Source organism: Rhincodon typus, chromosome 22, assembly GCF_021869965.1.
Source record: "Rhincodon typus isolate 14 chromosome 22, sRhiTyp1.1, whole genome shotgun sequence".
Lineage (NCBI taxonomy): Eukaryota > Metazoa > Chordata > Chondrichthyes > Orectolobiformes > Rhincodontidae > Rhincodon > Rhincodon typus.
Genome location: NC_063353.1, coordinates 5,384,210 through 5,411,054, shown reverse-complemented (window position 1 = coordinate 5,411,054; position 26,845 = coordinate 5,384,210). Strand labels below are relative to the sequence as shown.

The following is a 26,845-nucleotide window of genomic DNA, read 5'->3' as shown; positions in this document are numbered from 1 at the left end:
CTCCGACACTTCTGCCATCTGCAATCCGACCCCACCACCAAAGATATTTTTCCCTCCCCACCCTTATCTGCTTTCCGGAGGGACCACTCTCTCTGGGACTCCCTTGTCCGCTCCACACTCCCCTCCAGCCCCACCACACCCGGCACTTTTCCCTGCAACCGCAGGAAGTGCTACACCTGCCCCTAGACCTGCCCCCTCACCCCTCACCCCCATCCCAGGCCCCAAGAAGACTTTCCACATCAAGCAGATGTTCACCTGCACATCTGCTAATGTGGTATACTGCATACGCTGTACCCGTTGTGGCCTCCTCTACATCGGGGAAACCAAGCGGAGGCTTGGGGACCGCTTTGCAGAACACCTACGCTCGGTTCACAATAAACGACTGCACCTCCCAGTCGTGAACCACTTCAACTCCCCCTCCCATTCCTCAGACGACACGTCCATCCTGGGCCTCCTGCAGTGCCACAACAATGCCACCCGAAGGTTACAGGAACAGCAACTCCTATTCCACTTGGGAACCCTGCAGCCCAATGGTATCAATGTGGATTTCACAAGCTTCAATCTCCCCTCCCCCTACCGCATCCCAAAACCAGCCCAGCTCGTCCCCACTTCCGTAACCAGTTCTTCCTCCCACCTCAAGCCGCACCCCCATTTCCCATCTACTAACCTCATCCCGCCCCCTTGACCTGTCCGTCCTCCCTGGACTGACCTATCCCCTCCCTACCTCCCCACCTACACTCACCTTTACTGGGTCCATTCCCGCCCCTTTGACCTGTCTGTTTCCTATCCATCTTCTATCCGCCTCCCCCTCTCTCCCTATTTATTTCAGAACCCCCTTCCCCTCCCCCATTTCTGATGAAGGGTCTAGGCCCGAAACGTCAGCCTGCCTGTTCCTAAGATGCTGCTTGGCCTGCTGTGTTCATCCAACTCTACACCTTTGTTATCTCAGATTCTCCAGCATCTGCAGTTCCTACTATCTCTGTAATCAGGCAGAGTCAGCATGGTTTTGTAAAGGAAATCCTGTTTAACCAGTTCAAGAGTTCTTTAAAGGAGTAACGTGTGCTTTGTGTAAGAGGGAACCCATTAACAAATCTACTTTGATTTCCAGAAGGCTTTTGACAAGATTCTCACCATTTATTGTGCAAAATAGCAGCACGTGGTGTAAAAGAGTGATGTATTAACATGGATAGAAGATGGACTGGCGAGCAAAAAACAGGGTCTGCATCAATAGCTCTTGTTCTAGTTGGCAGGTGATGAGTGTGGTCCTGCAAGGGTTTGTACTAGAGCCTCAACGTTTTACAATTTGTATCAATGGGGGTACTGGAGATACAGTCACTAAGTTGACAAATGAAACAGAGGTTCCAGAACAATGTAGGTAGGTTGAGAGTGTACGTAAAAATCTGGTAGATGAAGTATAATGCAGGAACGAATGAAATTGTTCACTTTGGCAGGTAGAATAAAGTAATGTGTTACCTAATTGGAGAAGAATGACAGATTACCAAGGTACAGAGGGATCTGGTGTTCCAGTGCCCAAGTTTCAAAAGGTTAGTATGCAGGTATGACCAGCAATAAAGGAAATTAATGAAACTCTATCCTTTGTGATAAGCAGAATTGAACGCAAAAGTAGGGATGTTCTTCAGTTACACCTGATATTGGCGAGACCATATCTCAAATACTGTGTACAGGTTTGGTCTCCTTATTTATGGAAATACGTAGATATGTTTGGAAGTGGTTTACTATATTGATACCTGGATTAAGCAGGCTGGGATGGTTTCCACTGGAGTTTATAAGAGGAAGTGGTGATTGTTTGAGATGTACAAGATCCTGAATGATTGGAGATGTTTCTTCCTGTGGGTGAGTCCAGAACTAGGGGGCATTGTTTTAATAACTGGGGGCAAAGATGAGAGCAATATTTTGAGGTTTGGGTGATAGGGAGCTCATTGTTGCAGAAGGCAGTGGATTTGGGGTCATGGAATATTCTAAAGTCTGAGCTAGACTTTCATTAGAGAAGGGTATTGAGGGTTAACAGGAGTAGTTGGGGGTGTGACATTTGACACCAGCATCAGCTGTGATCTTATTGAATAGCAGAGCAGGTTCAAAGGACTGAAGGAGCAGAACCAGACTATGATCCATCTGTTTGGATGTACTCTGGTGGAGCACCACAGTGTGAGAATAACACTGACCCCCCTGAGCAATGGTAAGCTCATGGGAACATTGAATGTGCAATTAAGATGTATTGTAACTGTGATCAGATTAATATTGTAAAACCTTGTTACAGTCAATTGCAAGCATAATTATCCTTAATGATATTCTTGCCTTTGCTTCAGAATCTAAAAATTGCCATAGAGATGGAGGCACTTCATGACAGGATTGCTGTGCTGTGCAATGATAAGACAGAGCTTCAGGTATGTTACTGCATGGACCCTTTAATAGATGAACTTGATCATTTCTACTCTTGGTAAGTAGCGTTGGAACTCCTGCGATGCCTGAATCTACGTCCATGTTATGAACTTTCTCTTTTAAAGCTTCAGTAAAGAATGACCACCAAAGAGTACGCATTCTGTCCCTCGAGTCAATACTATCATTCAGTATTGGGATGTGACTAGGCTATATCATGATGCTACTCACTTGCTGTGGTTCAAATCCATGAATAGAAATATAGCGAGGAGGAACAGGAGTAGGTTATTCCAGCTCTTGAGCCTGTTCCACCATTCAACTAGATCATAGCCAATAGTTTCCTCAAAACCGTTTTCCTACACTACCATTGTGCCCTCTCTCTCAATTGTCTTTAGTATCATGAAATCTATCGCTCTGTCTTTCATACGCTAAGTGTCTCAGCTTCTGTAGCCCACTAGGGGTAATATCCTTGACCATCCTCAAACCTCCCCAACAGTTTTGAAATTTTCCAGACCTAACTTTGACAGCTTTTTTTGGGGGAGTGTAGGAGAGTTCAAAATTTCCATGACCACCTGTATGAAGAAATGCTCCGAACAAGAACTGACTGTGTGACTTTTCACTCTTGCAGTAAAATAGAACAGCCTGTGGGGGCATCCTTCTACTTGGCAGTTCAAGTACCTTCCTTCTGCGGGCCGTATGTAGCTACATTACTCCAATGTATGCCACCTTGCCTGCCTTTGGCTTAGTTGCAGCATAATGACTTGTATTGCACTCTGGCTCCAAGCAACCTTTCCCTAATTGATGGTCAGAACAAAGCAAACTACGAGGTGCAACAGGATCTAGAGAGGATTCGCTTCTCGGTAACGTGTCCCACACGTCCTTCGTTAGGTGACCACACTAAAACATCCCAAACTGAATTCAGCGTGGCATCTGTTTACTGGGAACATGCTCAACCAATCATTTAGGTTAGCATGTCATTAGCATTAGCAAGTCATATCTGAGCAGAATTTACCAAACTAGCGTAAAAGATGAAAAAATTTTAAGCATGAGTTTTTGGAAAATCTTACTTGGGTTTTGTTTTGTGATCTTTTACATCGTTCGAGATTCAATTCATTCAAATCGGGCACTTGCTGCAACTGGACTTTGCCAATTGAACTAGTTAGGGAAGGCTTGTCAAAATTCTGCTTATTTTCTTAGACAGATGGGGACTCTTTAATTCGCTCTAACGAATGAACAAACCATTATTAAATGGATCAGTGTGAGTTTAAAAGAAATTGAGACTTTAAATCAGGTTGTTTGCAATGAGGAGGTCTGAAAAAATTGTGAAAAATAGCTATTTTTGGTGATTTTCTGCTGAATTAATAAAATTGCAGTAGGTTACCATTGCTGCTCAACTGCTCAACTATGGGTGTGTGAAATAATTGTATACCATTTGGGATTATGTAAATTTATTTTAGTGGAAGCTTGACTGAGCCACTTCTGACAAGTTTCTGACTTGCGGTTGGCGGGGAAAGTGTATCCTACTGTTTTTGTCAAGTTTGATTTTGTATAAAATTGATGCAATATTTGAAGCTTAAAAGATATACTTTCATTTCTGTGGTTGATCATCAGAAGTAGTTTTTAAAGCAGTGTACCACAAGTGAGAGCAGTTTATGCAGGTTTCAAACTAAATATGGCAATTAAATTAATATTGTGCGTGTCATAGAGTCATTGACTCATAGAATTGTACAGCACTAAAACTAGCCCTTCAGTCCAACCTGTCCATTCCTCTAAACCATTCTTATTCATGTATCCATCTGGGTGTCTTTTAAATGTTGTAATTGTACCACCCTCTGTGTGAAAAAGTTGCCCTTCTTCAGGTCCCTTTTTAAATTTATTCCTTCTCACCTTAGACCTGTGCCCTCTACGTAGAAACACAGAAGATAGGAGCAGGAGGCGGCCATTCGGCCCTTCGAGCCTGCTCCGCCATTCATCACGATCATGGGTGATCATTCAACTCGATAGCCTAATCCTGCTTTCTCCCTGTAACCTTTGATCCCATTCACCCCAAGTGCTATATCTAGCCGCCTGTTGAATACATTGTGTTTTGCCATCAAATACTTCGTGGTAATGAATTCCACAAGCTCACCACTCTTTTTGGGTGAAGAAATGTCTCCTCATCTCTGTTCTAAATCGTCTATCCCAAATCCTCATACTGGGACCCCTGGTTCTGGATGCACCCACCATCGGGTACATCCTCCCTGCATCTACAGTGTCTAGCTCTGGTCTAGTTTTAGACTCCCCCACCATGGGGAAAAAGACCTTGGCTATTCACCCTATCCATACCCCTCATGATTTTATAAACTTCTATAAGGTCACTCCTCAGCCTTCAATTCTCCAGGGAGAAAAAGCCCCTTAGCTGTCCTCAGCTGAAACACTTTTTTCAATTTCCATTGAGAAAACTTTAATCTATTCTTCTTCTTCCTCCCTCAGATGCGGTTAACTGATCTTGACAATCTAGTGCATAACAAGGACGCAGCTTTGCTCGAGGTCTGTATTATTTTTATGTAAAATGTATTTGCTAAATTTGCAATCTCTCTTGGGTCAAGCAGATGTCATGTTGATCAGAGTGGCTCTTCTAACTTTTTGAAATGACCCTAACATCTGGGTTATCCAGGTTTTACTTTTGAATGCAACGTCTATCTCCGTTATGTTTTTGTAAGCAGTCCTTGTCAGAAATAACCTACCTGTTTAATTCCTGTTTACCTAACTCCACCCCCTCTCTTAAACCACACTTCCCCACCTGTCATCCTGCTCAAATGTTCATTTTGGACTTCCCACTCCAATAAGGATGATTAATTTACATCACTCATTAAAACCAGTTGTTGGGTTAGCTCAGGACCCTGAGGGGCTAGGTGTGTGCGGTACTAGTTCAGCCAAGGGCCAGGGCTGGAATGTGGACCTGCGTGTCATGCTTAGAGCAGTCTCCTGAAATTTTGGCATACACTTCCAGATGTAATTCAACAAGACAATATCAGACAGCTGGCATGGGGTGGCAACATAGTGATTCATCTTATCCTGAAAGGTTTCCTCATGTTGTTAAACTTTGCCCTCCTAAATTTTTTTGTTTTCCTTTTGGATAAAACAGTAACGCTGTTGATGGAAATCATGCAGGAGGTCCCAGAGTGGGAAATTGTCCCTTTTGATGCAATACTTGCACGTGTATCGGAAAAAGGAATGTCAAGAGAATTGATGTTGTTTTTGTCCTTGACCGGCCACTTCTTTGTTTCTGTCGCCAAGTCTTAAAAAGAACAGTCACTTGCTAGTATGGAGCTCGGATATTGCTGTAAACAGACATGCTATGGATGCTTTTTAACCTAAGTCATTGGTAGTAATGAAAGGATTTCAAAGGGAGCAACACTTTGAAAATGGGCGAGCTGATTGGTTGTCAAATCAAGAACCAAAAACAGAAGTTGCTGGAAAAGCTCAGCAGGTCTGGCAGCATCTGTGAAGAGAAAATTGAGTTAATGTTTCGGGTCCAGTGACCCTTCCTCACAACACAATCAAATCAACTCTGGTAGACTTGTTGCTATGGAAAGTGCATCAGAACTATTGTCACACACCTACCGCCATGCATTTTGAAAAAATGCACAATCTCTACGTGTGTTTCTTTGCCTATAGAGGACAGGCTCCTCTGTATGACTATATGTAGCTTCTATAAAGATACTTGAGCCCAAACGATGATCTTAAATTGGTATTTAGGGTAATTCTTAGCATACTTGGGATTATACTATAAGTACGCAGAATCAAGACCAGCATTTATCACTGTGCTGAGTTACAGAAGCACAGGCTGGTAAATTACTGTCTATACTCTGCGTTTGTGAATGGCTGTACCATGTTTTTTGATGTAGCCTGCCAGAGATTGGGTCATATGGCCTTGTGTACCTTACATTGCACTGGAGCTGGAATTCTTATACTGCATTACTCATTCATGTGGTTAACAGACAGCCCCTAGCATCCTCTTAGAGGTGAGTATCACTTATGTTGCTCCTGCATCATAGCAGCATGAGAAGGCCAGCTTCACCTAATGCTCGAATGTTTGATAGTCATGGAGGGCAATTGTCTTCTGGTACATTCTCCAGGGCAGCACCTCAACTAATTTGCAAAGCCTAGACAACACATCTGTTATTTTCAAAGAATAAGGAAAACTGTATTCTGGCTAAACATCTTGCAATTTTGTCTGAATATATCTTAACATCTTAAAGAGAGTGAAAACTGGGATCTATGCAGCGCAGGAGTCAATATTATTCCTTCTCAATTTGTGTATTTTCTGGGTAGGGAATGGAAAGAAGGATACGTTTATTTGTAATTTAAAAGAGTCTTCTTTCATTACAGAGGGATAATCATATTGAGGAACTTAAGAATTCCATTGTTGAATATTCCTTGGTGGTAGAGGTACGATTTTATTTCTAATAACAAAAAAAAAACAAAAGAAGAAACAACCTCTTGTCTAAATACCTGCCTTGAATATCCTTTCAGGCCTTGAGAATGGAGAAGACAAAATTAGAAAATCAACTGCTAACACAACAGGAGTTAGCTTCGTGAGTAATGATCCTGAACAACAACTTAATTACATTGAGATGCTAGCAACTCATTTATATTGTCTCTTACTGTTTGTAGCGAGTGCATTAAGTTGCCGGAAATGCCCCAAGATGGACACGACCTAACCAAGAGACCAAGCTCCTTGCAGTCAGAGCTTTTAAATGCTCAATGTGTTTTTGAGGTAAGGTCATTGAAGAACTCCTCCTAATCTTGCCGATCTTTCGGGATTTTGGCATCACTAGCAAGGCCAGCATTTGTTGTCGTTCATCTTTGCACTTGAACAAAGAACAATACAGCACAGGAACAGGCCCTTCAGCCCTTCAAGCCTGCACTGCCACATTTTGCCCTTCCATTCTAAAATTGTTTTCACTTGCAGGATCCTTATCCCTCTATTCCCTTCCTATTCACCCAGGTGCTTTTTGAATGCTGCTATTGTGTCTGCTTCCACCACCACCTCTGGCAGTGCGTTCCAGGCACTCGCCACCCTTTTGTGTGAAAAACTTGCCTCGCACTTTTTTTTTTTTTCTTCTTTTTTTTTTTTTGAAACTTCCTCGTACCTTGAACCTGTGTCCCCTAGTAATTGACCTCTCCACCCTGGGGAAAAGCCTCATATTTTCCACACTGTCCATGCCATTCACAATCTTTTAAACTTTTACCAGGTTGCCCCCTCAACCTCCTGCGTTCCAGTGAAAACAAATCCAGTCTATCCGACCATTCTCTGTAGCTAAACTCCCCCATACCAGGCAACATCCTGGTAAACCTTTTCTGTACCCTCTCCTAAGCATCCACATGCTTCTAGTCGTGTGGTCACCAGAACTGTACGTAATATTCCAAGTGTGGCCTAACTAAAGTTCTATAAAGCTGCAGCATAAATTGCCTATTCTTGTACTCCGTGCTCCTTCCAATGAAGACAAGCATGCCATAGGCCTTTTTCACTACCTTATCTACCTGCACTGCTACCTTCAGTGATCTGTGGACCTGCACACTCAGTTCCCTCTGCATATCAATACTCCTAAGGATTCTGCCATTCACTGTATAATTTCCACCTGTAGTTGACCTTCCAAAATGCATCATCTCTCATTTGTCCAGATTAAACTCCATTTGCCATTTTTCTGCCCATGCCTCCACCTGATCTATATCCCGCTGTATCCTCTGATAATCCTCCTCACTCTCCGCAACTCCACCTATCTTTGTGTCGTCCATAAATTTACTAATTAGATCAGCCACGTTTTCCTCCAAATCATTTATGTAGACCATGAACAGTAGAGGTCCCAGCACTGATCCCTATGGAACATCACTAGTCACAACCCTCCATTCTGAAAAGCATCCTCCCACTGCTACCCTCTGTCTGCTATGACTAAGCTGGTTCTGTATCCATCTTGCCAGCTCACCCTGATACCATGTGACTTCACCTTTTGTACCAGTATGCCATAAGGGACTTTGTCAAAGGCTTTGCTGAAGTCCATGTAGATAACTTGAACCGCTTTTCCCTCATCAATCATCTTTGTCACCTCCTCAAGAAACTCGATCAAGTTAGTGAGGCATGACCTCCCCCGCACAAAACCATGTTGTTTGTCATTAAGTCCATTTGCTTCTGAATGCGTATGGATCTTGTCCCTGAGAATCTTTACCAATAATTTCCCTACCGCTGACGTGAGGCTTACAAGCCTGTAATATCCCTGCTACCCTTCTTAAACAATGGGACAACATTAGCTATTCTCCAGTCCTCTGGGACTTCACCTGTGGTCAAAGAGGATACAAAGATGTCTGTCAATACTCCAGCAATTTGTTCTCTTGCCTCCTTCAGTATTCTGGGATAGACCCCATCAGGACCCAAGGACTTATCTACCTTAACCCGTTTTTAAGACCGGGAACACCTCTTCCTTTATAATAGCAATTTGGCTTAAAAACTCAACACTCCCTTCCCTGAGATCATCCTCCACCAATCCTTTCTCTTTTTGGTGAATATGGACATAAGTACTTTGTTTAGAACCTCACTTACCTCTTTAGGCTCGACATGTAGATTCCCTCCTTTGTCCTTGAGTGGGCCAATCCTTTCCCTAGCCACTCTCCTTGCTTTTTATTAAAAAAAACTTAGGATTCTCCTTAATCCTATTTGCTAACCACTTTCCATGAGCCCTTTTTAGCCCTTCTAATTCCTTGTTTAAGTCTTTTTCCTATTTTCCTTTATACACTTCAAGAGCTTCATCAGTTCCCATCCTCCTAGACATTATGTATGCTTCCTTTTTCTTTGTGACCAAGATCATAACATCCCTGGTCGTTCCAAGGTTCATGTAACTTGCCATACCTATCTTTCATCCTCGCAGGAACGTGCCGCCCCGAACTCTTATCAACTGACATTTGAAATACTCCCACATGTCCAATGTAGATTTACCCTCAAACAGCCGTCTCCAATCAACATTCTCCATTTCCTGCTTAATATTCTTGTAGTTCACCTTCTCTCTCTCTTCTCCCCCCACCCCCCAATATTTAACACCTTCACCCGAGGACTGGTGTTATCCCTATCTTAAAACTCAGTGTTATGGTCACTACTCCTGAAATGCTCCCCTACTGAAACTTCCTTCACCTGGCTAGGCTCATTTCCCAAAACCAGGTCCAGTATAACCCCTTCCCTGGTTGGACTGTTTACATATTGTGTTAAGAAACCCTCCTGAGTGGTCCTTTATAAATTCTGCTCCATCCAAGTCCCTAACACATAGGGAGTCCCAGTCAATACAGAGGAAGTTAAAATCACCCACCACAACCCTGCTGTTTTTACATCTTTTCAAAATCTGTCTACACAACCTCTGCTCTATCTCCCACTGGTCGCTGGGAGAGTAGTATACCCCAGCATTGTGATTTCACTTTCCTGTTCTTGAGTCCTACGCACATTGTCTCACTGCACAAGTCCTCTGATATATCCTCCCACGATACAGCTGTGTGATACTCCTTTACCTGTATTGCAACTCCCCCACCCCTTTTACCTCCCTTTCTATTCACACCGGAAACATTTAAAACCTGGGACATTTGAACAGAGCGGCTTACCTGGCCTGGAGCAGCCAGGTGTCTCCGTGGTTAGACTGTCGCCTCACAGCTTCAGGTACTCGCGTTCAATTCCAGCCTTGGGCGACTGTCTGTGAGGGATTTGCATGTTCTCCCCCTGTCTGCATGGGTTTCCTCTGGCTTCCCACCCCCCACCCCGCCACAGTCCAAAGATGTGCAGGTTAGGTGGGTCGGCCATGCTAAATTGCCATGTAGTGACCAGGAATGTGCAGGCTAGGTGGATTAGCCAAGAGAAATGCAGGGTTACAGGGGTAGGGTTGGGGGGTGGGTCTGGGTGCGATGCTTTTCGGAGGGTTGACGTGGACTCGATGGGCCAAATGGCCTGCTTCCACACTCTCTCTAGGTTTCTATGATTTCAAAGGGCAGTTAAAAGTCAACCACATTGCTGTGGTGCTGGAGTCACATAAAGGCCAGACTAGGGAAGGACGGCAGATTTCCTGCCTGGATGTTGTGAACCAGATAGGCTTTTACAACACTCAGCATGGGTGTGATTAGGCTACCTTTAATTCCAGATTTTAAATTCAAATTGCACTATCTGCCCTTGTAGGATTCAAGTCAATGCCCCAGTACATTAGCCTGGAGTTCTAGATTACTCTCCCAGTGACATTAGTTACAGTAAGTAAGTAGATAAATAATTGAATGTTATTGTTTATCACAAGGGCATTGGAATACAAAAGTAGGGATGGTAATGCTTCAGTTATTCATTACAGCCTTGTGTCAAACATGGTCAAAAGAGCTGAATTCTAGAGGTGAGGGGAGAGTGACTCCTTTGACATAATGGCCATGTTTGATGGAGTGTCCCTAGCAAGATTGGAATCAATGGGAAGTAGAGGGAAAACTGTCTGCTAATTGGAGTCATACCTAACATATAGGAAGATGGTTGTGGTTGTTGGAGGTTAGTCATCCCAGCTCCAGGGGATCCTCAGGGTAGTGTTCTATGCCCAACCATCTTCAGTTACTATATCAATGACCTTCCCTCCATCATGAGGTCAGAAGTGGGGAAATTCGCTGCTGATTATACAATTCTGCACCATTCATGACTCCTTAGATACTAAAGCAGTCCATGTTCAAATGCAACAATATCCAGGCTTAGGCTGCCTAGTGGCAAGTAACATTCGTGCCACATGTCTCCAATAAGAGGCAATCTGACCACCACCCCTTGATGTTTCATAGTGCTACCATCAGTGAATCCTCACTATCACCATCCATTAATGTATCTCCTGACTCCCCAAAGCCCCTCCACCATTGACAGTGTACAAATCAGGAGTATGGAGGAATACTCTCCACGCCTAGATGAGTGCAGTCCCAACAACACTCAAAGCTTGACACGATCTAGGACAAAGCAGATTGCTTGATTGGTACCACATCCACTCCCCCCCCACCACTGACACTCAGTAGCTGCAGTGTGTACTATCTACAAGATGCACTGCAGAAATTTGCCAAGATCCTTAGACAGCTCCTTCCAAACATAGGACCACTTCCATCTAGAAGGACAAAGACAGCACATACACAGAAATGTCACCACCTGCAAGTTCCCCTCTAAGCACTCACCATCCTGACTTGGAAATGTGTTGTTGTTCCTTCAGTGTGGCTGGGTCAAAAGCTTGGAGCTCCCTCCCTAACAGCATTGAGGTGTGCCTACTGCACATGGAAAAGCACAGTTCAAGGCAACAACTCTCCACCACCTTTTCAAGGGCAATGAGGAACAGGCAATAAATTCTGGACCAGCCAGAAATGCCCATCTCATGATTAAATTAAAGGCCTTGGTGAGGCTACATCTCAAAGTATGTACAGTATGGTTCACCTTATTTTGGAAAGATGTAAGTGCTTTGGAAGCAGTTTTTTCTTCATTCACCTGAAGATGTTTCCATTTATAGGAGATACAGAAATAGGTGTCACCGTTTAAAATCAGGGGTCGCCCATTTCAAACAGACAAGGTGAAATATTTCTCAGGGTTTAGAGTCTTTGGAACTCTGACCCTGTGAATCAGTGAACGCAAAATCCTTGTATATTTTTAAGGCAGAGCTCAATAGATTTTTGTTAAGAAGGAGTGAAACCTCATCAGGGATAGATGGGAATGCAGATTTGAGGTTACAACCAGATCAGCCATTGTCTTTATTAATGGCACAGCACACTCGAGGGCCTGACTGGCCTACTTCATGCTCCTAATTGTCATGTTTGTATGTTTTTGTGATCCACTGTGCCACTGCCGCCATCTCTGATTTGTTTCAATTTGGAATACGCTGCCTAAAATAGTGTTGGCAACAGATTCAAATACGACTTTCAAAAGGAAGCTGAGTCAATACTTGAAAAGGAGTCATTTACAGAGCTTTGGGGCTGAGTCAGCAGGAATGGAGGCAAACAGCTGATGCTGGTACAAATGGGCAAATATGATTTCATGGATTTTGCTGGATGTAGTTGGGGATTTTCTACGATGGTTCTTATACAGTATTATAGTAAAGGAAACATGTTAAGGGAATCTGTCGCAGTCTCCCCTTTACTAGGTTTTAAAAGATAAAGATATTGTTGCGAAGGTTCCTGATGTGAGCAGCGGGGAGTTTCTGCTCATGATTCTTGTGACAAGAGCCAGTGGTCTCTTCCATATAATTATAGTGCATTTCGTATCAAAAAAGCTTGTTTTCTGCCTCTACTGTCTGTAAACATTGATCATTTTCAGTTGGTTTATTTTAAATTAGTTGTATAATATGCAGACTTGTTTTAACATATGAAGATCAAACTTTGTCAGCATGCCTAGAAACAGTTTTTGAATTGAAGCTTTACTGACTAGTTGTGTCTGGATGTACTGACCTTAAACATTGCTGAAAGGAGAAACAAAGTCATCTTGAGTCCCGGCAAGCTTCAGTTTTGTGCCTCTCTCTTTCATGATGTTTGATTCTGGGTGTTTCAGTACAGGAAAATAGGTCAGTGTACTTATTTGAAAGCTTGCATCGAATTGTACTGGGAATGTCACTTCTGAAATACGTGACGGTGTTTTGTGCAACTTTCTTTCTAAGGTGGACAGTTCTGAATGGTCAACGGTCTCTGAATGCACCTTTGATGAGACCCTGGATAAGGAGGTCTTAATGCTAATGCAAGGTCCTAGGACAGAGGAGGCCACTATTCGATTCAAAACGATCACAACTCAGATGGTAAGATTTTCCCCTGTAGAAATGCAAAATGCTGCAGATGCTGGAAACCTGAAGTAAGGATGAAAAATGCTCAAAGTTTTCAGCAGGTCTTGTGGATACCAGGGCCCAGGGAGATGGGGGTAGGTGTGGGTGTGGGACACATCAACTCCAGTCGCTGGGGCCTAGAGCTCTGTGCAACCCCTCTGTGCAGTTCAGGGTCCAGAGCTGGGAGCCAGGAGCAGTACTGAACTGGATGATCCTGGCTTTTTTGGAGACAGAAGGAGATGTCTTATGGGTTTTTCCTCAAAGTTGGAGTTACGTAGAGTTTTTAGTGGCGTGAATCTCGCCATGAGCTCGAGTCACCACGTTAATTGACGTTTGAGCTCTCATGATGAGAAGCGCATCCAATTTCCGCACCATCTTACACTCGTTTTTCTAGAGCTGCTCGCTGCTCCCCTGAGATCCAGTGCTATTTTTAAAACCTCTCGATAATTCACGTCGCTCAGACCCTGATAAGATACTGCCCAGAGTTAACATTTTAGGACAATGACTTTCTCCCAGAACAGAAGTTCACTGACCTGAAATGTTAACTCAAATATTTCTCTTCACAGAAGCTGCCTGATCTACTGAACATTTTCCAGTCTTTGCCATTTTTAATTTTATTTGAAGCTTTCCTTGTTTGGTGTAGTTTAATGTTGTGAAGAAGGCAGAGGGAGGTTGTGACTGATCGTGCCAGCAATAGCGTTCTCCCTTTGCAATCAGGGCTATAGGCTCAATGCATTCTCTTACAGACCTGAGCACTAATGTGCAAATTTTGATATCATTATGTGAAATAACTGTAAAACCCCCAAGAACATTTTTTTTTTTAGCATTTCTCACACACTTCACAGCCAACAAATCACTCAACATTGCTTGAAAGGCAGATACGGTGACCAACATTCACATATCAAAATATATGCTAGATTAAATGACCAGGAGTTCTTCTTTTTCATGGTGTTGTTTTGAGATTTAAATTTTTGGGTAGACACCAGGGAGTATGTTCTTGCTGCTGTTCAAATTTTGGGCTTTTTTGTTCACTCAAGGGGCAAGGATGTTGCTGCTGGGACGGCACTTATTGCCCATCCCTAGTTGTCCTTGAGAAGATGGTGGTGTGCTGCCTTCTTAAACTGCTGTAGGTGACCGACAAAATAGTGCAAGGTGTCTTTTACTTTTAACCTGATGTGTTAAAACTGGCCTTTGGTTATATATCTCGGCTGAAATCATGACCACCCTGACACTGCAGCACGCCCTCGGTGCAAACACTATCCAGATTTCACTCGGGTCATTGCAATGAGCCATTCCTGACTCAGTACTGAATGCACTCTCAGCTTGTTAACACATACTGCACTGTTGAAGCAAGTCTTTGCTCATTTCTCTGGTCACATGCACATCAATAAGATCAATCACACAGAATCCTACAATCTCTGTTGGTGAATATGGCAGATAGGTGTGCTTTTAGTTCTAGTAATGTGTGCATTGGTGGTAAAAGGGAAGTTTGTCCTCACAATTTCAGCACAGTGAGAAAGTGGCAGCATGGTGGCTCGGTGATTAGCAGTGCTGCCTCACAGCGCCAGGGACCTGGGTTTGATTCCACTCTCGGGTCCCTGTCTGTATGGAGTTTGCACGTTCTCCCTGTGTCTGCGTGGGTTTCTGCCGGGTGCTCTGGCTTCCTCCCACAGTCCAAAGATGTGCAGGATTAGCCATGCTAAGTTGCCCGTAGTGTCCAGGGATGTGCTGGCTAGGTGGGTTAGCCATGGGAAATTGAGGGTTACAGGGATTGGGTAGGAGCTCTGGTCTCGGTGAAACACTCTCTTCAGAGGGTCAGTGTGGACTCGGGCTGAATGGCCTGCTTCCACCCTGTGAGGGTCCTATGAAAGTAGCTGTTGCTTTTTCCTCACATTAGAGTCTGTGTGGTGAGGGTACTCCCACAATGGTAACCAATAGAAAAGTTTGGGATGTTGGTGTGGAAACAGTGAAGGCACCGTGGTAATTATGGGGGCGCGATTAGTGTGTGACTGAGGTGATACAACCCCTGCACCGCCCCCCCCCCCCCCACCAATCCACCACCACCCCACCACCACCACAATGCTATTCTTGTCTTCCTCCATAATGGAACAAACAAGATGAGTGACGAGTTGAACAGTTCCTGGTAGGGCTGTCTGATAATGAATACATCTTGAATTTTTGTTTTCAAAGCATATAAATCGGGAATTGTTTGTATTCCTATGCACATGTTCCTACCAATCTACTGCTAAGACATTCTTGAATAAAGTTTAATAATGAAGCCAATAAATTTGAAAAGGTGTCAAATGCAAACCCACTTGAAGCCTGGAAACAAAGTGGTCTTCCCATTATTGATTTGTTATTCTTTGCATAAGCCAAAACCTCTAGAATCTCCCCTTAGTTCTGCCTGTTTTTAAGGTGATGATTCTACCTGGGATATAGTCACAGATTCCTGGCAGTACTTTGCTGAGATGTTGTACAGACCCTGACAGCAACACCAAAGTCAAATACAGCTGTTGTTGGAAATCTGAAACGAAAATTATATTAAAAAAATTCTGGAAACGTTCAGCAGGTCAGGCAACATTTGTGAGTAGTGAATATGAGTTCACATTTCAGGTCTTTTCATCCAAACAGGAAAATATTCAGGATTTAACAATTTCCAAGCAAGTGAGGAAGCAAAATGTGCTTTCATTTCCCGTCCTTTGATCTGGTGTTCCAAACTCAGTTTAAAAAGTATATTCTCCTAAGTGGAAACCTTTTCTCTATTGCTACCCAATCAAATCTTTTCCTAACATGAAATACTTCACTGTGAGCTCAAGGTTATTGTGTTTGAGTAAACAAATCCCAGGCTGTTATGGCAGCTCTCTATACATAATGCTCAACCAGGAGCCACTCCCAGCAAGAAAATGGCTCTGAATTCTCTCACTGAAGTCAACATTCACTCCCATGCATGTAATGTAAAACCAAGATCTGTGGGTGCTGGAGATCTGAAACAGAAACCGAAATTGCTGAAGTAACTCAGCAGATCTGATAGCATCCGTGGAGAGAAAGGAGAGTTAACATTTCGGGTCTGGTGACCCTTCTTCAGAATGAAGTCACTAGGAAATGGTGGTGTTTATGCTTATGACTCAATATAGAGCTGATATCCAACTGTAACTTCTGGATGACTTAATATAGCATCTTGTGGATTTGCCACAATGCCACCTTGAAGGAGCTTTTAGATTGTCTTTGTCTTTGTGACATAGTTATCACAAACTGGAAAACTTCCTTCTGAAATGTAGATCACAATTTAGAGCAATTTCTGATCAGATCAGTGGTGATGCTGTCAGTCACATAGCATGGAAACAGACCCTTCTGTCCAATCAGTTCATGCTGAACATAATCCCAAACTAAGTTAGTCCCACCTGGCCCATATCCCTCCATACCTTTCCTATTTATGTGCTTATTTAAGTATCTTAAACATTGTAATTGTGCCTACATCCACCACTTCCTCTGGAAGTTCATTCCACATGAGCCACCCTCTGTGTTTTTTTTAAAAAAAAAAAAAAAAAATTGCCCATGTGTTTTTTAAATCTCTCTCCTCTTACCTTAAGTTTTCCCCCTAGTCTTAAAATCCCCCATCCCAGGGAATGCCTAACGTTAGTTGGACAAAGAGTCACCCTGTCGAGATCAGTGTCCATAAACTCCTGATATCAGGGCATTCTTTCAGGAAAGAGAAATTAGGCCTGTATCACTGGGGAGCTGCCTAACTTTTGAGCTATTTGCTCATCACTGGGAGTTTGGTTCATTCATGTTAGTGCACCAGCAAACTGCACATCAGAAAAGCACAAACTTTTTAAAATGGGGCAGCAAGGGACCTGGTTTCCTTGTGTTGCCAAGAGGAGGCAAACCTAATGGCTTTTGACAGGGATGCTGTGCTTTGAAGAGGAAAGATTTGTACGTTTGGCTTTGTTTGCACTTCTGCTATTGACTGAAAATGAGAAGCAGGCTAGCACACACAGTACGCTAACTTCCTTCACCCTAACGCTAGATCCATCACATCAACCTGTTTGTAGCTTGCATTGTTGCATTTCCTCTGCCCATTTGTGTCCCCTGTCAAATTGTACTTGAGTGCACTGATGCTAAAGTTATGCATTTAACATTTAGTTGCAGAAGGTGGGGTTTTCTAGATCATCTCTTAATGTTCCAAAGTTGTCTTCAGTGCAGCTGCCTCTTTAGGCATCCCTGTGATTAATGCCATTATCTTGTGCTAAAGGAATGCCATAGTTATACATTTTATTAGCTCTACCATCTAGAGAAGAGATGGAGAAAAGGAACATTTAGATCAAAGATTACAGGCTCGACTATTGCTCCTACCTTCTAGTCTCCTTCAACTCGAATTAATTTGAGACTCTACCTACCTCCAGTTCTCACCAATTGCTGTTTATTCATTGTCGGCCCACATTGGTTATTGATTTACCAATGCCTCTGCTTTAAATCTTGCATCATCCTACTTAAAACACCTCGAAGGCTTTGGCCTGCCTGAGCTATGGAATTCCCTCCCTAACTCTCTGCAAGTTTACCTGTCTTCTTTCACTTAAGATGCCCCTTAGAATCTGAGCTTTCCGTTATCTGTTCTGAAAGCTGTTTGTGACTTGGTATCAAAATTTGTCTGAAAACTTTCCTGTGAAATGATTGCAGACTAATAGCAAAGTTAACAGGCCATGGGATTCAATGAAATTTGGCAAATTGGATCCCCAACTGGCTGAGTGGCAGGAAGCAGAGAATGATGTTTGGAAGGTGTTTTTCCATCTGGAAGTCTGTCCAGTGGGGTCCCACAGAGGTCAGTATTGGGACCATAGCTGTTTGTGGTTTTGGTGGGGGGGGGGAGGGGGCATAGATTTAAGATAAGGAGCAGAAGGTTTAGAGGCGATGTGACGAAAACCTTTTTGACCCAGAATCTGGAACTCACTAAGTGTGATAGAGGCATTAAGAAGTATTTAGGTGTACAGTTGTGATGCCGGAGCATGTGAGGCCGTGGGTCAAGTGCTGGAAAATAGGATTAGAATGGTGAGGTGATTTTGTTTTTGACCAGTATGGACATAATGGACCAAAGGAATTTTTTTTTTTTTTTTTTTTTTTTTTTTCTGTGCTATTAGTTTGCTGTGTCAAAGGCTCTATGTAACTGCAACAGAGATGGTAAGACTGCCGATGCTGGAGTCAGAGATAACAGTGTGGAGCTAGAGGAACACAGCAGGCCAGGCAGCATCAGAGGAGCAGGTAGGTTGATGTTTTGGGTTGGGACCCTTCTTCAGAAATGCTGGCCTGAAAGTCAACTTTCCTGCTCCTCTGTCACCTGACCTGGTGTGTTCCTCCAGCTCCACACTATCTATGTAACTGCAAGTTGTTGGCAGGTAATTTATAAAGGAACATTATGTATACCTTCTGTTTTGAGTTGTTTGTAGGATCAGCACATGATGAGTTAAACAACTTTGTGCTGTGTTTGGAATGTAATGCATTTGTGAGTCTAAGGCAAGGATGCCTTCTTAGATAAATGAACCGATAACAATTTCTCAAACTCTCTCATCCACGTCTTTGTTTTTTGACTCGGTAGGTGTTTGTCAGATGATGTGGTGTACATAGCAGAATTATGGGAAGAATTGAAGAGGCCAAATAACCATGGTATCAGATTGATTGGAAGTGATAGAGAACAATCAAGTCATTTTGCTGGCCTCCTGTTGTTGTTCGATATCACTTTCATGCATTGTTTCTACATTGTTTTAGTGGCTGGTTGCACGAAATATAGGGATCAAAGATAAAATAAGTATAGGCATTCTGATTACCACTTTGTTGTACTTTTACTGGAATTGAGAAGTGTGATGCATCTGATCCCACTTCTGGAGTTATGTCATATTCTGTCCAATTTAAAGATCTGACACCATGTTGTAATATTCTCCAACAGAGAGAATCTAACAATCTCTCCTTCGCATTTATTGTCATTTTGATTACCCCACTATCAACATCCTAGGAGTTACCATTGACCAGAAAGTAAACTGGGGCAGCCATAGAGCAGGTCAGAGGTGGGGAATTCTGTGAAGAATAACTCACCACCTTACACTATGCTCTGTACTTGCTTGGATGAGTGCAATTCCACTCCAAGGAGCTGTCCTTATTGGCACCCGATTCACACTCTCCAGTGACATGCAGTGTGCCGTTTGCAAGATACGACTCTAGCAATTCACAAGTCTTCCCTCAACTGTACCGTCCAAATCCGGAACCTCTCCCTTACTCTGGGCAAGGGCCACAAATGTCAAGCCGCACAACATCCTGCCCTGGAACTATATCACTGTCACTTCACTTTCGCTGAGTCAAGTGGAATTCTTTCCAAACCCCGCTGTGGCTGACCCACGTCAAATAGACTGCACCAGTTCAAGAAGGCACCTCTGGGGAAATTGGGGATGGATATTAAATGCTGGTCCAGTCAGTGACACCCACATTCCACAGTGACCAAATGAAGAAATTGATGCATGTGTCTGTAATCGATTTAAATTAATAAGATAAATTAGAACAAAAAAAATTAGTTCAATCATTTGTACCTTCACATAAATGTTCTTCATGTAAATCATCTTCCACTAATTATCTGTGCTTTTACAGTAAGATAAAGTAAAAGTGAATATAATGTTAGATTTTTCTGACCACTAAAGGCAAGTGAAATCCTTCCCTTTCAGCAACTGTCTTTTTAAATGTTTAAACATCATTTTTTTTGTAGACAAAGGAGCTCTCTGGAGAAATTGAAACGCTGGTGACGTGGTTGAAACAAATAGTTGAACTGAAAATAAACTGTGAAGGTCTGAATGAAGCTAAGCTTGAGGTAAGTATCACAGTCTAATTCAGGTCCCCTCTTGCAAATGAGGTTTTCAGCCTTTGAAGTGGTGGGGAGTTTACATACTTGCAATCTGTTTTAATTTCAAAGAAAATTGGGTTGAACCAACTCTGCCTCTGATCATATGGAAAAGATTGCTGCATTGTAATCACTAAAGACTCTGTACAATCAGCAACCTTTTGAACTTGAGCTGTGCTTGAACATTTCTTCACAGAACCCCTACAGTGTGGAAGCCGTCCATTCGGCCACACCAACCTTCCAAAGAACATCCCATGCAGATCCACCCCCACCCCTACCCCTGTAACCCTGTGTTTCCCACGGCACATCCCCGGATGCTATGGTATATTTAGCATGGCCAATCCACCCTAGCCTGCACATCTTTGGACTATGAGAGGAAACCCATGCAGACACGGGGAGAATGTGCAAACTCCATACAGACAGTCACCCAAGGTTGGAATCAAACCCGGGTCCCTGGAAGCAGTGCTAACCACTGAGCCACCATGGTGCCCTGATGTTGCAGTATTGCTGTCAAACCTGTATTTTTGGAGTTCTGCATATGACTTTTGTGAAAATCCTGGACCAAGTTAACATTAAATTCTCAATTGGGGTCTGCACTTTGGTCAGAGATTCTGGAACGCTGCACTTCTGATCTTTTTTGCACGACAAATGTTTGTTGCCCTTGAGGGTTAAGCAACAGTTGCACCAAATGGCAGAAACTGAGGGCTTTCCCAGTAAATGATTAAAAGTTTAGCAACCTCCAAAGAATTACACTGATCAGGTGGTGATGTTTGTGAGGGGGAAGGAAATGTGAGTGGATAATAATTTTAAAGACTTTAACAGTTAACATAATATCATCTACACACTGGTTTGCTGCACAGCCTTGTCAATATTACATAGGGTCATAGTCATAGAGTTGTATAGCACAGAAAAATACTCTTTGGTCCAACTCTTCCATGCTGAACAGATATCCTAAATTAATAAGTTCAATTTGCCAGCATTTGATCCATAAATCTCTCAGCCCTGCCTATTCATGAACCCATCCAGACGCCTTTTAACTGTTATAATTGTACCACCCTTTGTGTGGAAAAAGTTGCCCCTTAGGTCCCTCTTGTATCTTTTCCCTTTCACCTTAAGCCTATGCCCTCTAGCTTTGGACTCTCCCACCCAGGGGTAAAGAACTTGGCTATTCTCTGACACTAGTAACTTTGAGTATGGTAAAGTATGTCGAGTGAAGGCTCCACAGTCACTTCAGATCATATTTGATTGTCTCCACATTGAGGGATAATTTTTTTCTGGGAAGATCATCCCATAATAGTAAGCATATTCCCCGATCCAACATATTGGCTTACACACAGGGCATTCTCTGTCAGCATCTTCTGGCTGAAATCTGTTGCCTCATTCTCTGTGCTTGTCCATGACTCTGTTAACACAGGTGTCTCATTTACAAGTGCATTTGAGTAAACTTTAGATTGTCAAATGTCCATTTGCAGCCTGTGGTTAGCTGATGTTTCTGTAGTGACTATAAATATAACCTGATTGCAGAAGTGTTCCTCCCACTTGCACATTGCGTTTAAAGTCACATTGTAACTGATTATATGATGTAGACAGGCAGGGGTGGGCTTGGAATGCCCACTTCCCCCTTAAGTATGCCTTAGATTCTCTTGTCTTTAGAAATGTGTGGGCATGCTCTATGATAGAAGTCTTTAAAATGATAAAAGGTAAGTAGATACAGAGAAGCTACTTCCTTTGGAAGAACCAGAACAGACGGACAGAATTTTAAAATTACAGTTAGATTGTTCAAGAGTGAATTTAGGAAGTGTGATTTCACTTGGAGTATAGCAACTCCCTTCCAAAAAGGTACTACATGCTGGGACCAAATTAAATTGTCAAAACAGAGATAAATAGATTTTTGTTCAGTAATGATGCCAAGCAATACGGACCAAAGTCCAGGAAATATAGTTGAGGTACAAATCTGACATGATCTGAGTTAATGTATTATGCAATAGGCTTCACCGAGGAGGGGGCAAAATGGCCTATTCCTACTTCTGTAATTTAATCATAGAATGTATTCCTTCTGTCTGTTAAAAGTATGTTCTGTTATGGAAGCAGTTGTTTAGTAGTAAAGAAGAGATGGGACAAACTGGGGTTGTTTTTTCCTTGGAGCAGAGGAGATTGAGAGGGGACATGATCGAGATGTATAAAATTCTGAGGGGCATAGACAGGAAGGAACTTTTCCCATTGATGGAGGGATCAATGACCAGGAGCATGGTTTGAAGGTAAGTCGCAGGAGGTTTAGCGGGGGGTGTGAAAACTTTTTTTTCACTGGGAAGGTGATGGGAATCTGAAACTCCCTTCCTGTAAGGATGGTAGACGTAGAAATCCTCATCACATTTAAGTATTTAGATGTGTACTTGCGATGCCAAGGCTTATAAGGCTGAGGACCAAGTGCTAGAAAATGGGATAGAATAGTGAGGTAGTTGTTTTTGATTGACGCAGACTCGATGGGTAGAAGGGCCCTTTTTTTTTTTTTGGTGCTGTACACCTATACAGCTATGACTCTGTGTTTTCTTGCACCCTATAACTCAATTAAACGTTTCCAGCAGCAAGTGTTTGAGAGATTTGAAATAAAGGTTATTTATTCTCATGCCCTTACCCGGAACTAATTATGACTTCTCTCACTTGTTCTCACATGTACACAGTCACATAATCGGTCACAGATAAAGGTTATAAATTATTGTCAATAGTCTCCGGTTTATGGTCTCGTCCCCTGCAAGTCGGGTCTAGTCTCTTGATTGAAGTTGCCATCTTAAAGTTAATGCAAAGGGTCTTGTAAATTGGCTTATTGTCATCGGGCTGTGTAGGCTAATTTGAAGGGGGTTGGTTCTCAGGTGAACTTTTAACTAGAGTTGGTTATTGCTCTGGCTGTCTGATATCATGAAGTTCATTTCCAAATAAAATTCATAGACTGAGCTGTTACTCTCATGCCCTCTGAGCTACCTGCAAACACTTTTTCTGTGCCTCTCCTACATAAGTGGTCGTATGTATGTTATGCCCAGTATCTGGGTTCTTGTTGACTATCCACTCTAATTTGGAGTGGGGAAACCATTCACAATACAATAGTAAGTCGGTAGAGTCCACTTGCTTCCCTTCTGCTGTAAATTGATTTTCACAGTTCTCTGATGTCCAAAATGAAACAGGCTGTAAGTTCTTTAATCCTTTTTTGTTGGCCCATCATTAAGGAACATAGGAACAGGAGTAAACCACTCAGTCTGTCAAGGCTGCCTCACCATTAACGTGACCAGATCAGCAGTGATCTCCATGAATGGCAGAGCAGACGCAATGGGCTGAATGGCCTACTTCTTTCTGACTTATGATCTTAAACAGCTCCCTTCAACCTCACCAATTGAGAGGGGAATACCTTCCCTGCATCTACCCAACTCCTCCCTATAAGAAATTTGTAAGTTTCAGCAACTCTTGATCTCCTAACTCTAGAGAATATGGGTCCATGCAGCTGCTTCAATCTTTCTTCAAAGGTAATCCTGCCATTCCAGGAATCAGTCTGGTGAACATTTACTTCACTGACTCCATGGCAAAGATATCCTTGCGTGCTGCAGGGGATCAAAGCTGTACACAGAGCTCCACGTGCACTCTCCAATGCTCTATAATTCCAGCAAGACTTCTTAACTCATGTACTAGAATTCTAATGTGATAAAAACCAACATACCGTCTCCCTCCTTAATTACTTGATGCACCTAGTTTTCAGTATGACAATAACAAGAATACATTGGGTTTATTTTGGACATGGACAATCTCTCACCTTGTCACATCCTGCCATCTGAAGAATGACCCATTTATTTTTGCCTGTTAAACAATTTTCAATCTATGCCAGTACATTACCCTCTATCCCATAAGTGCTGATTTGGTTTACAAATCTGCATAGGATCTTTGTCAAAAACTTTCTGAAAATCAAAATACGTCCCATCTGCTGGTTTCCCCCTTATCAAATCTAAGTTAACCCTGTCCAACCTTACCAATATTGTTGGATTGTCCGTTTGCAAGAAAATATGGACTTCCATCCCCCAGTTGAGTTTGGGAGGCATTTATAATCCAAAAGCAAGAAAGCCTCTGCTGATCCATTCTGCTATATTCCACTTTTGGTTTTATTAAGGTTTTGCACAGGAAGCCTTTTGGAAATATTTTCCTTTCTGAACTTTCCAACAAGCATGAATTTGAAGTCTTCTTCCTCTGATTTTTCTGCTAATAAAATAATCAAACAATACACTGCACAAACTCCTTTTGTTCTGGTTAATCCCAAGATTTTTGTTATTCTGTTGCTGTATCTCTAATTTCAGTTAAATATTCGCCTCGAACAAAGATTTTTCAGATTTTTTTTTTTTTTTGTTTCTGACTGTAATATAACTTGTGTTCTCAGAATGCTGGACCAGACTCTGTTTTCTGTGTGTTAGTGAAGGTACAGTCACACTATATGGGGTAGAATTGATCTCTATGAGAAACCGCTCTGTCAAATTGCAATCTGCAACCTCCAGTGACCAGAACAGATGGCTATCTGTATAGCCTCTGTTGGTATGAATTCAGTTCCACTGATCTGTATCCAGTGAAGCCAAAGAGAAGAGCAGCACAGCTCCTCAGGTGTTTTCCTTCAGATTTCATTCCCCCACATCACGCTTCTCCCAGTTTTGGATGGCTTGCCAAACTGGCTCATGCAGTTGCTAACCTTGCAGTGTAAGTGAACTGGGAACTGCCCTCCACGTGGACCTGATAACTTTGGTGGGGTGGGGTGGGGGAGAGAAAGATGAGTTTGCTTTTATATTGCACCTTTCACATCCTCTAACTGTAAAGATTGCAGGGAGAGATGGTAGTTAAGTGATAATATTCTGCGCCATTAATCCAGAACCCAGATTAATGTTGTGGAGTCAAATCTCAGCACAACACATGGCAATAAAAATCTGAAATGACAACAAGCTGGCCTGATGGGAACTGTCAATTTTGTTGTAAAAACCCATCTTGGGCAATAATGTCCTTTTTTCTTTTAAGGAAGTAAATCTGCCATCCTGACCTATGTGACTCCAGATGCACCCAAATGGTTGACTTGCAGCTTCCCTCTGGGCAAAATGTCAGCCTAGCCAATGACGCCCACATCCCATGAACAAATAAAAAAAAAAAAATTGAGTTGTATTTAGCGCATTGCACTGTCACTTTGTCATAGCAAATGGGGAAAGAATAGGGGGTATGAACCTAATTGGTAATCTTGATGAATGTGCACACTGTAGGGATCGAAGTTCTGTGCTGTATCATTCTCTGTAATGAAAGGGGCTGGGAAATCAGAATTCAATTTAATCATTCGACTCGAGGCTTCTCACCAATGCCTCACTCAGTGAACAATAACAGACATGACAGTTTGGCGCCAAGTTCCAAGCATGTAGCCGTGTTTCTGTTTATTTTAACCGTTTCATTTTTTTGTTTGTGAATGGAGTTCTCTTCACCCAAGCAATTTTTCTTCAAATCCACAAACTGACGAAACAATGTATTTATCTCCCACTTGACGATCAGTAAGGGGGTGGGACTGTTGTTACTCTGGGCAGTAAGAAGAATGTGGAATACTTGTCTAACTTCTCCCACACCTAACTTCTCTCCACAACCAAATGATGCCTACTTTTCTACCAGTCAATTGGTAGAAACTTGAAGTGCCCTGTCAGACTCAATGTTAACTGTTCCTCTCTCTCCGCAGATGTTGCCAGACCTGCAGAATTTCTCCAGCACTTTCTGCTTTTATTTCTGATTTCTAGCAACTGCAGTATTTTGTTTTAATTTTAGCTCCTAGAACTTCCTTCGTGTCAAGCCATTTTTAACAATTGCTTTTTGCTACGATGACCGTTGTTGCGGAGCTTTCATTAAAAATCTAATAAGGAAGTTAATGTTTGTTTAAGGGGAAGTAACCAGCATGGATTCTTATTATCAGCATCTGACAGAAATGAAATGCATTTCTTAATGTGTGTTAGTTGCCCTATTTAATGCATCACTTTTTGTTCCTAATAAATATGTCCATGCACGTGAACTTCTGCTGTTGCTAAAATTATATATTGTTTTTCTGCTTAATCCCCTTTTATTAGTCACTGGTTAGAAACCCTGAGTAAAAGTGAAACTAATTATTTATCATTAACCTTTTCTAACCTCCATTTCTCACCCTCTTTTTTTTTTTATATGTTGTTTCCCTTTATGGCTGTGCAATTCTCTGCCACAGAAAGCAGTTAAGGCCAAAACATTGAATGTTTAAAGAGTTAGATATAGCCATTTAAAGCTAAAGGGATCAACGGGTATGGGAAGAAAGTGGGAACAGGGGACTGAGCTGGATGATTAGCCATGATCATGTTGAATGACAGAACAGGTTTGAAGGGTCGAATGGCCTCCTCCTCCTACTTTTTATGTTTCACGTCCTTGGGCTAGGTAGCGAAACTGGTATCACATAGGCCAACACCCAAGGCTCTCTGTAAAACTCACCAAAGATTCATACAATGACTGCATGAGTTTTTTTGTATTGCAATGCAACTGGTTTGATTGCAGAGTGTAAATATTAATCTGGCCTCAATCGTGCATTTTACTTGATGTTTGTGTTTTCAATGATGAGCTAGGCTGCGTTGTGGAGTAAGAATCCCAGCTGTGTTTGAAGCCAAGTCCTTCAAGAATTCTTTACCCAGTCCTACCAGAGAAACAGGCTGACAAACACCCTTCTGAGCCTTTGGCATTCTGACTT

General features: G+C 42.5%; 1 protein-coding gene across 4 annotated transcripts in view; it reads left to right on the top strand.

Annotated features, from left to right (window-relative positions):
• Window positions 1-26,845, top strand: part of irag2 (lymphoid-restricted membrane protein) — a 156,201-nt gene that overhangs the window by 47,986 nt on the left and 81,370 nt on the right. For all 4 annotated transcript variants that reach the window (XM_048610272.1, XM_048610271.1, XM_048610269.1 and 1 more), the window contains exons 11-17: window positions 2,328-2,405; window positions 4,870-4,926; window positions 6,772-6,831; window positions 6,916-6,977; window positions 7,057-7,159; window positions 13,056-13,190; window positions 19,960-20,061. In XM_048610272.1, coding sequence (XP_048466229.1) covers window positions 2,328-2,405; window positions 4,870-4,926; window positions 6,772-6,831; window positions 6,916-6,977; window positions 7,057-7,159; window positions 13,056-13,190; window positions 19,960-20,061 — 597 coding nt within the window. The remainder of the gene's footprint in view (window positions 1-2,327; window positions 2,406-4,869; window positions 4,927-6,771; window positions 6,832-6,915; window positions 6,978-7,056; window positions 7,160-13,055; window positions 13,191-19,959; window positions 20,062-26,845) is intronic.